General features: G+C 43.7%; 1 protein-coding gene across 1 annotated transcript in view; it reads right to left on the bottom strand.

Moving 5' to 3' along the window:
• Positions 1-13,053, bottom strand: part of CNNM1 (cyclin and CBS domain divalent metal cation transport mediator 1) — a 63,659-nt gene that overhangs the window by 4,084 nt on the left and 46,522 nt on the right. Inside the window, exons 8-10 of the mRNA XM_012557885.2 lie at positions 11,940-12,103; positions 363-546; positions 63-212 (exon numbers count right to left, since the gene is read on the bottom strand). Coding sequence (XP_012413339.2) covers positions 63-212; positions 363-546; positions 11,940-12,103 — 498 coding nt within the window. The remainder of the gene's footprint in view (positions 1-62; positions 213-362; positions 547-11,939; positions 12,104-13,053) is intronic.

Raw genomic sequence — 13,053 nt, 5'->3', positions numbered from 1 at the left:
CATCCCAGTGCCCAAGGGTGGTGATCCCTTTTGTCCCCCTGGGCTGGCTTGCCCTCCCTGACCTGCTTTTGTGAGAACAGCTGCAGGAGACAGCAAGAGTTGCTGTGTGCCGTGCTCCTCGAAGTCGGCCATGTCCTCCTGAGTGAAGGCCATCTCCTCCATCCTCAGGTACACTACCTCGCCTGGGCTTCTCAGCCCATCTGAGCAGCTGCCTGGGGAGGACAGCGAGGACATCACCTCTCTGCTTTGGAGAACACCCGGGGCTCCGCAAGGCACAAGATGGCAGCCCAGGGCAGGGCTGAGGGAGGAAGGCAGGGCCATCCTCACCCCGCGGCAGCCCAGGCATCGCCCAGCTGACTTACACGGCAGGCTGTTCCTTTTGTTCAGGAGGGTGACGGCAGGGTCATCCTTGGGGGTCTGGGGTGTGCCCCGGGTAGTCGGGGCCTTGGTGGAATCTCCGACAGCGAAGGCCTCCATGTCGGGAGATTGGGGTGAGCTGTCCATGTGGCTGGCGGTGAGCGCATTCTGGTACTGCTGCCGTGTGATCTAGAAGGAAGAGGCAGGGAGGGGCAGAAGCTCAGGATGCAGCCAGCCTTTCTGAGCCCAGAAGCAGCCCGCTGGAGTGCTTTGGAACCCCTGGCTTTTGCTGCCAGAGAGACCCATGAACTGGGGGCAGAGGCATAACTAAGGTATGGCAGATAGGGCCCGTGCCCTGGGCACCGCTTGAGGAGGGGCACTAAGGAGCAGTTTCTACTGGCCATTGACGCTTCCATCGCCAGCTGTGAGATATCATTCAGCAATTTAACACTGATTGCTATAAGCATTATTTTCCATAGATAAGCCCCTGAGTCTGGGGGCTTACCAAGCTGTACCAGCCCAGTGGTGAGGGACAATGAGAGGACTCTGCTTGTTTGCCAGAAGTTCCCACTGTCCATTTTTATTGGCTCCAGACCCTGACTTCACCCCTGGAGGAGCCATCAAACCATCTTCTCCTGAGACCCTAGAGAGGGCGGAGGGCATTTTTGCTCAGCAAGGTGGTATCCAAGGAGATGTTTAAAACGTTGTTTACACTGTAGCCAAGGACTCTCTTCCTGAAGGGTTAGTCGGTGGGGGACTTGCCGAGAATAAGGCAGGACTCTGTTAAGAGCGCTGGCCCTAGGTTTTACTGTTAGGAAGCTGGAGGCTGAGGCATTTGATTTGGACTTCACCTATCCCTGGATGTAGGCAGGATCAATGTTGGAAAGGTCTGCAGCAGTGTTATCTCCCAGATTTCTCCTTGGATCACAGGAGTCATACCAGTCACCTTCCGGATGTGTCAAACCTCACCCCCATGTGAAGACATCTGGCACAGCTCCTCCAGAAGAAAGTTAAGTTTCAGCCAGACCAGAAGGGAAATTCCATAATTTCAGGCAGGAAAAATATGGATCAAATGTGTCTTCTGGAAAATGGGAAGAAGGTTTCTCTGTCATCTCTGTTCTCTGGGTGTATGCCACAGATTGGTGCTGTGAATCCTCGTTCGCAGTGATAATAGGCTCGTTTTTGCACTACCCAGTAGAGGAACATGATACTGCTAACCAATGAATGGCACTGGGGCAGGGACGGATTACCCACTAAGCAAGGTACACATGGGCTTACTTGTGCTTATTTACTAATCTGCAGTGCACAATTTCACCTGTTTTTCACTGTGGTGAAACCCATCTGAAATTGTTCACTACAGATCAGTAAATAAACGCAACTAAGCCTGTGCATACCTTGCTTAATGTAAGCCTCTGTGTACTTTGCTTACTGGTTAGTCCACCCCTGCACTGGGGAAAAACAAAGACGGCACAAGGCACAACATCCTTCCCAAATCCTACAATCTCCTAATGTGTTTTCATCCCTTCTTCATGTGCATTAAGCTAGAAAACTGGCAAAACTACAAATTCTGCTCATTCTGCCTTCTCTTTCCTTTAGGGGCAGAACTGGTATTACATGTTGGAACAATGAAGATGTCTGGCTGACAGTAGAGAAGAAATGGGTAAGATTTATACACTGGAACAGAGAGTGGGCTTGAAGTTGGCTTGGCATCTTGCAAGGGCTCTTTCAACAATGGCCACTTCACTGCTGAGTTCTCAGCACCTGCTCTCCTAGCCCTTCTTTCCCCTCTGGCTTTGATGTGTTCCATGCCTGGCCTCTCTGGGGATCTGTGGGTGATGGTCAAATCCTAGACTGGCCTTGAGTCGACTGCAGATGGCACATTACTCACACCCTGTGAGGTTGACTCTCCATCACCACTGGCTCATCCCAATTCTGCCTTCCCCATCCACCAGGATTCCCTCCTTTCCTTTCTGTGCAGGCTGTTGCTCTGGCCTTTTTTATTGGCTAGATGAGTTACTTTTTTTGGCTTTATTGTTCTATAATGTTCTCACTACATTTCCCGGGTCCTACGGTCCTCCAATTACTCCAAAATGTTTTAACATCACCAAAGCCAACAAGAGCTTCTTGACACACTCTCTTGTCTTCAGAATTATTTAGCACTTATCCTGAATATTAGGCTACAATCGTCCCCCAAATATTTAACCTCAACAACCATTCAGGCAGCTTTTTCATAAAAGGAAACCTGTTTTCCTCCCAGTTGGAGATCCATTACATTGCTGCGCGTTATCAATCCTTTCTTTCTTCTCTAACAAACTTCAGGATATTGCATGAGGATCAAGCAAATTCTAAGCACAACTAATCTAATCACAAAAACACCAAGAATATATGTTTTTCTGTAATATTCAGGGAACACACATGTGCAGAAATCCCAGGCTCTTAATCACATAAACCAAATCTATTGCCGTGGACTCAGTTCAGACTCACAGCCACCCTATAGGACAGAGTACAACTGCCCCATAGTGTTTCCAAGGAGGGGCTAGTGGATTCGAACTGCCAACTTTTGGTTAGCAGCCAAGCTCTTAACCACTGTGCCACTAGGGCTCCTTAATCATCATACTACCCTGGAATTTCAGTGGACAAATACAGTTCTCTTGATAGTTTACATCAGGGCTTCGAACCTATTTGTTCCAGTTCAACCCCCTGCTGAGATTTTGCACCCACCCAAGATATACTGAATCAGAATCAACAACATCTTGTTAAAATGTAGATGTATACATAAGAATCACCTGGGGATCTTGTTAAACTGTTGATTCTGATTCAGTATATCTGGAATGGAAATGCAAATTCTCAACAGGGGGTTGAATCGGACGGAACCAGTTTGAAGCCCTGGTTTAAAACAGTGGTTCTCAAACCTTGCAGTGCATCAGAATCACCTGGAGGACTTGTTAAAATACAAATTGCTGGGCTCCACCCCCAGAGTTTCTGACTCAGTAGGTCAAAGTGGGGCCTGAGAATCTACATTTCTAAGAAGTTTCCAGGTGATGCTGATGTTGCAGGTCTAGAGACTACACTTTGAGCACCACTGACTTAAGATCTAATTAAAATCAGACATAGATTCTGCTCAGGTACTCCCCCCCACACCCCCCCCCCTGCTTTAAAGGATTTTAAAGGCTAAAGCAGCCAAGTGTTGAGTGTTTTGATACTTTTCAGGTCAAAACTAAATCTTCTATGCTTTATGCTACAGAACCATGGGGTCTCAACTGAGCATTTGTCTAAGGTCTTCAACAGATTGAATGCTCTTGTTGAGAAAACCTGACTTTCGCAGTCTCCTCTGTTGGGAAGTAAGGTAACTTTTCACCTGGGTGAGAAGTAAGGTCTCAAGATTTCTCCCAAGAGATATCAGCTCTGGAGCCTGCCCTCAGATAGTCTAAAACCTTATCTTTGGTCTAGCTCACAGAATATCAAGCATGTGTTAGAGATTTCAACCACCAATTGTCTGTGATACAGCCCATGCTGATAGCTCTGGGACATGGAATACTACTTCAGATAAAGGGTCACAGTGACATGATAATTATTCATCCCTGTGGGACAGTGGTTCTCAACTTTGGCAGAGCATTAGAATCACTTTGGGGAGCTTTAAAAAAATCCCAACGTGCAGGCAACACCCTTGTGCAATTATATCTAAACCTCAGGGTGAGGCCCAGACATTAGTGGTGTTTAAAGTTCCTCAGGTGACTCCAGTGCACAGCCAAGGCTGAGAACCACAGCCCTTGAAATAACACACACTTGAAAATTCCCCCTGTAACCAATGATGACCTTGGCTCCCCTTGATAATTGCCATCACTGATGCTGAACTTCATGCTGGACACCCAGCTTTTATAAAAAGGTTGAAATAACAAACCTATGAAACCAATACATATTATTATTTCTTATGCCCCCCATAGTCATAGAAATCCATTTGCTAAATCTTTCAAGGAATTACTACAAGGAAAGAGTTCCTTTCACAAGATGAATTATATACTTCCTTATATTGGAAGTATATAATTGTTTCCCCTCTTTGCTTTTATGGCCAGGAAGCTCACAGATAGATCTAGTGTTTACCTGCAGTAACTAACTCATTCCTGATAGCTCCTCACACTGGTTTGCAGTTCATTTTCATTTTTTTATTTAAAACATCATTGAATTGTTTGTTTTTGTTTTTTGGAAATCATATACATTACTAGAAGTCCTATAAATATTCTAAAGAGATAGAACTAATATTAGAAAGTTTTCAAATGCTGGTGAAACCACATATCTGCATAATGCTTTATGGCTCACAGAGCATTTGCCAAGTCAATTACGACTCACAGTGACCCTACAGGATAGAGCAGAACTGCCCCATAGAGTTTCCAAGGAATAGCTTATGGATTCGAACTGCCAATCTTTTGGTTAGTAGCCCGAACTCTTAACCACTTCGCTACCAGGGCTCCAACTTACTTAGATATGTGTTATCTCCTTTGCTGTTCATAATGACTGTATGGGGTAGGCATGAGAGGTCTTGGAATCTCCATTTTACAAGTGAGAAAATGAGGTCAGAAAGGTTGAGGGACTCTCCTCAGTTTGGCAGCTAGAAGAACAGGGCTAAGTGCAAGCCTTTAGAGCTTTAGCCCAAGTATTGTCTCATGCAGTGTTTTGCCTGGGAAGGTGCCACTCACTCTTTGGTGCCAGGGAGATTGAAGGTGAAGTGAGAGTGTGAACTCCAAGTTTTCAGAGGGGAATCTCCAAAGTCTAATAATGGTGCTCCTTTCAATCTGGATATTTCTGCTAAAGAGCTATAAGCTCCTGCTCTCCAAGGAAAATGGTCTGTGTCTCGACTCCACACACTGCAAACGTATCTGGCTGTGTTAGGCTGCCTTTCATATGGCCACTTATGCTGCCTTTTATAATCCTTTAGGGAAGATGATTCAAAGACTCAGTGCCCTAATAACTGCTTTGCAGTGGTGGGATCTGTAGGCATCTCCAATACTGAAAAGCAGCTGCCTCCTGGCCTGAACCATGGTCTTCATGAAAACCCAACTTTGTAATGTTCCCATGGGTTTTCTGAAGATGAAGCTTTCCTTGGGTCTTGTAGTTTCTCTTGGCTTAAAGGACAAAAAAAATTCCTAAATGACACCCAACAAGCCCAGCACAGCACTTGATATTATTCTGTTTGGGTTCTTCTAACTAGTTAGTTTAGGTTTGGCTTATAGTATAGTCAAAGAATGCTAAATGACCCTTCACCTTAGAAAATATGGTGGGAAACATACTGGCTAACTCGAGACAAAGGTTAACTCCCAGTTTTGCCACTTTCAAGCTGGGTGACCTTGACCAAATCATTAACCTCCTTGAGCCTGTGTTATAGATTGAATTGTGTCCTCCAAAAATGTTATGTTAAAGTCCTAACCCCTATACCTATAAGTATGAGCCTGTTTGAAATGTTGTTATGTTAATGAGGTCATACTGGAGTAGGGTGGGTCCTAAACCTAAACCCTTCTGAATGGTGTCTTATAAAAAGAGCAGAATAGACACAGACACACATGGCAGAGATGTCATATGATGACAGAGGCAGATACACCTTCAAGGATTGCTGGTAGCTTCTAGAAGCTGAAAGAGACAACGAAGGACCTTCCCTTAGAGGTGATGTCCTGAATTCAGACTTTTAGCCCCCTGAACTGTGAGAAAATAGATTTCTGTTCTTTAAAGCCACCCACTTGCAGTATTTTGTTACTGGCAGCACCAGCAAACTATGATGGCCTATAAAAGAGGCTCAGAGATAACGAGATAACACAGTGAATGTGTTATATATACAACTGTTCGGAATTATTGTTTAAAACATGTTCACATCTATTTCTCACATTTTAACTTTATAACGGGCATACATTTCAAAGAAAAGGGTCAAACCATCTAATTATGTCTAAATTGTCCATGGCACACCATGAGTTAGGGGAAAAGAAAGAAGCAGTATCGCCTCTGCCTCCACAATAAATGTGGCATAAACGTGGCTGGAGGGACCACGAAGGCAAGACTGGGTCTTGGGAAAGTAAATCCTTAATTTATCCAATAAAATAAAAAGAGAGGGAGGGGGAGAGAGGAGATTCTAAGAAGGAATGATAAGAAAAGGAAGATGAAGAAGAAAAGAGACAGTGAGTGAAGGAAAGAGAAGACAGAAGGAAGGGGTTTGACTTTGTAATAGATTTACTGGCTTAGGGCTCCTGTCAGTGGGTAGATTGGCTGTGTCTCCTGAGCGAGAAGCCTCTTAGGGGACGGCGACTGTTACAAAATTCTCTAATTTATTTAACTTACTTATTTTTGGAAAGGCTCTACCTGAGTTATATCTGCAGTGAGCTGTGACACTCTCTCCTTGTTAAGAAACAGTAATCATCCCTCCAGTTAACTGGAAGCAAAGATCCAGGAACTGTAGCTCTTTCTTTAGCCATTGTTAGGGAAGAAAGGGTGACCTGGGAATGAAGCATTACTTCATTAGAATAACACGGAAATGGAATAAGCTCTTTCACAATGTATGAGTTCTCTGTCATTGGAAGAGTTCATACAGAAGTTAAACAACCACTTATCAGTGATGCTGAAGAAAGGATTCAGACAGATAAAGCCAGGATCTGTTAGTGGGAAGAAGGATGACCATGTTCGCGTGTGTGTGTGTGTGTGTGTGTGTGTGTTAGTGGGAAGGATGACCATGTTCGTGTGTGTGTGTGTGTGTGTGTGTGTGTGTGTGTGTGTGTGTGTGTTGGAGGGGGTAGTTTGCCCAGGTGCAGGTGTACGGGCAGATGTTGAGGGAGGGTCTTCACTGTTGGTGGGTGGTTGTGTAAAAGGAAAGGTACCACTCATTGATTACCTTCCCTATATATCTCACGGAAACCCTGGTGGTGTAGTGGTTAAGAGCTAAGGCTGGTAACCAAAAGGTTGGAAGTTTGAATCCACCAGGCACTCCCTGGAAACCGTATGGGGCAGTTCTACTCTGTCCTATAGGGTTGCTATGAGTCAGAATCGACTCGACGGCAATGGGTTTGGTTTTTGGTTATATATCTCATAGCCTTGCTTTCACACTGCTTCCTCTTTTAATTTTTTAACTATAAACGACTGCCATGTCAGTGTGTTGCCTTAAAATAAATTGTTGACCAATTTGGCACAAATCTGGAAAAGTGTATTCAGGGAGGCAATCCCTGCTTCCCCCCAGCTGTATTTCTAGTTTCAAGCATCAGTTTTCATCAGTTCCCTCCTTTGTTCAACAATCTAAGACAACTTCTATCTAGCACAGTGCTCTTCAATAGAAATATAATGGGAGCCACATAGGTAATTCAAAATTTTCTAGTAGCCACATTCAACAAAATTAAAAAGAAACGTGTGAAATTAGTTTTAATAATATATTTCATTTAACCCAACATATCCAAAATAATTTCACTTCAACATGTAATCAATATAAAAATTATTACCAAGGACTTTTACATTCTTTTCTTTGTACTAAGTCTTTGAAATCTGGTAAGTATTTTACACTTGCTGTTGTTAGGTGCCACTAAGTTGATTCCAACTCATAGCGACCCCAAGTGACAGAATAGAACTGCCCCGTAGGGTTTTCTCAGCTGTAATCTTTACAGAAGCAGATCGCCAGGTCTTTCTTCCACGGAACTGCTGGGTGGGTTCAAACTGCCAACCTTTCCATTCTTCCATTTGCAGTGGAGCACTTAACTATTGTGCCACCGGGGCTCCTTATTTTATACTTACAGCACATCAATTCAGAGTGGCCACTTTTCATGTACTCAGTAGGCTAGTGGCTAGCAGATCAATCTAAACAGCTCTGCTCAGTTTTCCTAGTGTGGTCTTGCCTAGCCAACAACGGTCACACTACTTGCCAGCAGAGCCGGTGTTCCAGCTCCTCTCTTCACTGTTCCTTCAATGCACCGTGTACATTCACCTTCCATACCTCTGTTTATGGGTGTTCCCCCATCATGGCATTCCCTTACGTCCCCTCTTATTCTTCCCCAGTTCTTAAAGTTCCAGTATGTTCTCCAACCAATACAGAGTTTAAAATGAGTGCAACAGGATTTTGTAATCAATTAAGATACTACCCTTAATTTGTCACTGTCATGTACGTTGTTTCCTCTTCCCACCTAGGTTTTAATCTATTTATAAAGCAGAGGATATGTTTTATATTTTGTTAGCATTAGTAAATACCATATTTAGTATATAGTACCCAGAACCATTGTTGATGCTCCATAAATACCTATTGATTTGTTGACTGAGGGAATCAAACCACTGTCCAAAAAACAGCATGGCTTTATTCTCTGTTCAATTCTGTAGATACACCATTTCTTAGCAATAGCTTGAGTTCAAATTGTCTTCTCTTATACTTTGGCCATTTAAAAACTCAAGCATTCCCTAAACAACACAGCAAGTGGAGGTCTGTTTATCTTGAAGTTAACAAAAAGTAAGTGTACCCCTTTGGACATTCTGACTTACCAGCCAAGGTGTCCAGAAGTTCACCTTTACGCCAGTGTGATGTCTCCTGTCATTTTATGATGTTCTGTTTACACTAACAACTTTCAGGCAGTTTATTCATACCTCAAAACACAATCCTGCAATTTAGGGATTCTGCCACCAGATGGTGATGGGGCATCTTGGTCAAGGTTACACAGTCCAGACTGGAAGATACTTACCAAATACTCCTAGTTTAATAATGATACTTACAGAACACATTTCAAAAAACAATTCATGAGGATTCTTTGGTACCTTTGTAACTTATTCTCAACTATTATTAATCACAGCTTTGTTTTATACCTTTCCCAGATAATCTTTAAATGCACCTTTCTATCCCATTTTGTAATTTATCTCAAAGTCAAATGACCCCTGGACTAAATAAATAATTCAGTTTTACAGAGACCAAAGCCACAGGTTTAAAGGAGTTTTTGAACAATGTTTTAATCAATTTCTATCCTCTCCTAAAATTCTTTACTTTTGATATTCAGTCTTCTCAATTTTAAAGCTTCAAGGTGGAAAAGGGACCATGTTCTGTGCTGCTCAGCTGCAGGGGTCAGAGCAAGGTCCTCTGGTCTGACACACGACAGATGCCTGGTCCTGAGAACTGACTATGAATGTGTGGGTCTCAACACTGCCACTGTCTGATGTCAGGAGTCGTTCCTTGTTATTTGTAGAATGCCCCTTTCTTATGTTCTAGGGGTGGAGACATGACATTATCTGTAAATCTTTAGAAAATCATTACAAACTTAATGCTAGGTATTCATCTGAATAAATTCCTCTTTAAGGAGCTGCCAAATCCATCTCCCTAAAGTGCTCTCCAATCTGTGCAAACCTAGTGATGTTTCAGAGATCGCTGGCTCACCACAGTTGCTCATTAAACATGACCCCTCAAAATCTCATTAAGTTTTTCCTCCAAAGCAGCTAGTTAAAGCCTCCATACTGATTTTCTGAACTTATGATATAAATGAAAAGACCCAAAAAACAAATTTAACAAAAATTCCCAACGCACTTAGAATCTAAACGCCTTACTGTGGCCCATAGGTCCCAGTGACCCAGCCGCTGCTGACGCTCCATCCTCATCTCACACCAGCATCCGCCCATGCACACTGTGTGCCAGCACTCAGATCCTTGACCCACCAAGCTCTCTTCTGTCTCTGTTGTTTCTTTCTTGAACACTCCCACCCCCCATAACCCCACTGCAGTCTCAGCAAAAATATCCCTTTCTCAGCCTGTTCTGATAACCCTTTCTGAAGCAGCCTCCCCTGCCCAATTACCGTTTATCCCTCGACTCTGTTTATTTCTTTTATAGCCCTTATCACTACCTGGCCTTACCTAAGTTATTTATGTGAGTACTAGTTTATTACCTTTCTCTCCCTATTAGCATGTAAGCTCCAGAAAGGATGGAGCTTGCTCTCTTGTTCATCACAATACCTAGACAGTGCCAAGCACAGAGTAGCCGTTCAGGGAATATTTATTGAACGGCTTACTCATATTAAGACTTTCGATTGCGCTTCCTACAAACCACGTGACTAGTGACTCTGATTACTTAATAAGAGAGTTAGCATATTTGAGTTTCTCTTCTTTCCATTTTTTCCTATCTCCATTTCCGAGGAAGATGTGTGTTAGCAATGAAAGGACTTCAAGCTGGAAGCAATAGCGAAGAAAGTCATGAGCTGAGAGCTTTTCTGAAGTTTAACCTCACTGCCATATTATACTTGTTAAATGTCTACAGTCATACAGACACGTGAGTATGACCTAGTTAGTTTCTAAATTCACCCCTCCCTGGATCCTTAGGCTCTGCCTGCCTGCAGCTCTCACTAAAGCACATGGATTTTAGCGCATGGACTATGGAGACAGACACACCCACATTTGAATCTTGTCTCTGCCACTTACCAGCCATACGGTCTTGGGCAAGTGTTTATACTCAAGCCTCAGTGTCTTCATCTGTAAAGTGGGAATGATAATAGTACCTACCTCATAGAGTGGTTGTGGGATGAAATGGGTAACTCAGGTAAAGGTCTCAGTAAAGTGCCTTGCACAGAACACCACACAAACAATAGTTATTATCCTCCCTCTTCTCTCTCCCCGACTCTGTAACTTTTCATGGTTATTTTTATCAGCTGTTGTCAGTTTTAGCTCAGGGTGTCCTCCGAGTTCCGGAACACAGAAAGCTAGCCAGTGCATACCACTCTTCAGATAATCAGGGTGGGTGTTCGGGACAGAAAAAAGGACCTTCTCACATCTTTGTAATTTCAATATACCTCTCATTAGCCAGCCTGCTGCAGGGACAACAGTTACCAAGAGAACTCACTGGGTGTTTTGTTGGATTGGAATAAATGGGGCTATATCCAGATCTCAGATTAGAGTTTGTAATAGTTTGCAGAATGCTAGAAAACAAAAGATAAAATAAGCCTATCAAAGCAAGACAAAGGGGAAATTTAAAAAGCCAATCCCAATGAGGGGTATGAGGAGACAGCTCCTCTCCTCTTTAATTACAAAGCAGTGAGCTTTGCTGCCTCTCTCCATGGCATTAGCAAAGTGGTTCTCTTCAAATAGCTCAGTAATGCTAATAGGGTGTTGTTAATAATTAGTGCAAAGGATTTTCAGTTAACATACAGGCCGAATTGTGTTTTAAACTTTAAATATTAAGGTGTAAAAATATACTATCATGCATCAAATCACAGCATGGTTTATTAATCACCTGCAAATTTATCCTAAAAAAAAAAAAAAGAACAAAATCAAACTGGTACCAACGGTGAGGGAGCCAAAGGAAACAGTTCTGCCAGCAGCTTGTCTTGGGCAGGTTAATTTCCTGTTGCTTTATGCCTTAGTTTCCCCACAAGAAAAATGGGGATTAGGCAACCTTCTTAAAAGAGTAACAAACAATGAACAGTAATAAAGCTTACTGAAAACAGCGCCTTTATAAAGCCAGGATGCAATTACCGCCTAGCGTTATCCTGGCACACGGGGGAAAGAGATGTCCATTATGCCCAAGTGTGGGGGTCTCCTCTCCCCGCCATCCCAGCCAACTCTGCCCACAGGGAGAGAAGGGTGCACCCTCCTGGTGGACTCACCTTCACAAACTGCACGTCACTGAGGACGTGGACCGAGTAGTCGGGCGTGTAGAGGTTGTTGTTGCTGCTGTACAGCTGGGTGTTGCTCCCCTCAAAATCGGTGCGCTCACGGTTCGGAGACTCGGAGCGATTCAACCCGCTGCAGCGAGAAGGGGACCGGTTTACTGCAGATGTTGAGGGAAAAGCAGAGGGAGAGGAGGGGAAGTAAAGACAAGAAGGGGTGGGAGGGGAGGAAGAAAAGGGGGATGGAAAAAGGGAGAGAACGAGAGAGAGGTATTGGTTACTGAGTTCCTCCTGGTCTTTTGGGAAGTGGAATATGGATGGTGGAACTGGCCTGTGCCCCTCCCATTAGAGCCGCTCAAGGAGCCAGTGTGGCTTCGTTGACGTTTATTCTCGCCTTAGGCTTCCCGCCTCCCCAGACCTTTGAAGGGTGCAGAGGTGGTTCACTGCCTTTCTTGCTTCTGGTCTTCAGATTAGGTACAGGAGGATACCCCAACAAGCCGGGATGGATTACCTGGTAGACAAGGTACACATGGCTTACTTGTGTTGATTTACTAATCTGTAGTGCGCAATTTCATGGGTTTCACATTAAGGTATGGTGAAAAACAAGTGAAATTGTGCACTACAGATTAGCAAGTAAGCACAAGTAAGCGTGTGCGTACCTTGCTTAATATAAACCCTGGGTACCTTGCTTAGTGGTTAATCCGCCCCTGCCAACCAGATGAGGACAGTGCTGTGAGTGTGGCTTGCTACCTCAGACCACAAGACCCTCTACCACGGTGAATTATTTTCTAGAAACTCATTTATGAATATTATTTTAGAAAGGCCAAGCCTTAGGTTTGCCCTCAGAACCATTAGTCACAGCACAGAAAAGAGTCCTCACCCTCGTGATACATTTTCGCCTGCCCCAATATTTGCCAGGCCAGGGCACGCGTACAAATGAAGGCCCACAAAATATATGGATAAATATTTAAAAGTTATAAATCACCCACTCCTAGGAATATATCCTAGAGAAATAAGAGTCATCACTCGAATAGACATATGCACACCTATGTTCATGGCAGCATTGTTCACAATAGCAAAAAGATGGAAAAAACCTAGATGCCCATCAACA

Source organism: Trichechus manatus, unplaced genomic scaffold, assembly GCF_000243295.1.
Source record: "Trichechus manatus latirostris isolate Lorelei unplaced genomic scaffold, TriManLat1.0 scaffold00007, whole genome shotgun sequence".
In the NCBI taxonomy this organism is placed as follows: Eukaryota; Metazoa; Chordata; class Mammalia; order Sirenia; family Trichechidae; genus Trichechus; species Trichechus manatus.
Note: the sequence above shows the minus strand (reverse complement) of the source record. Positions and strands in the feature narration are given on the sequence as shown.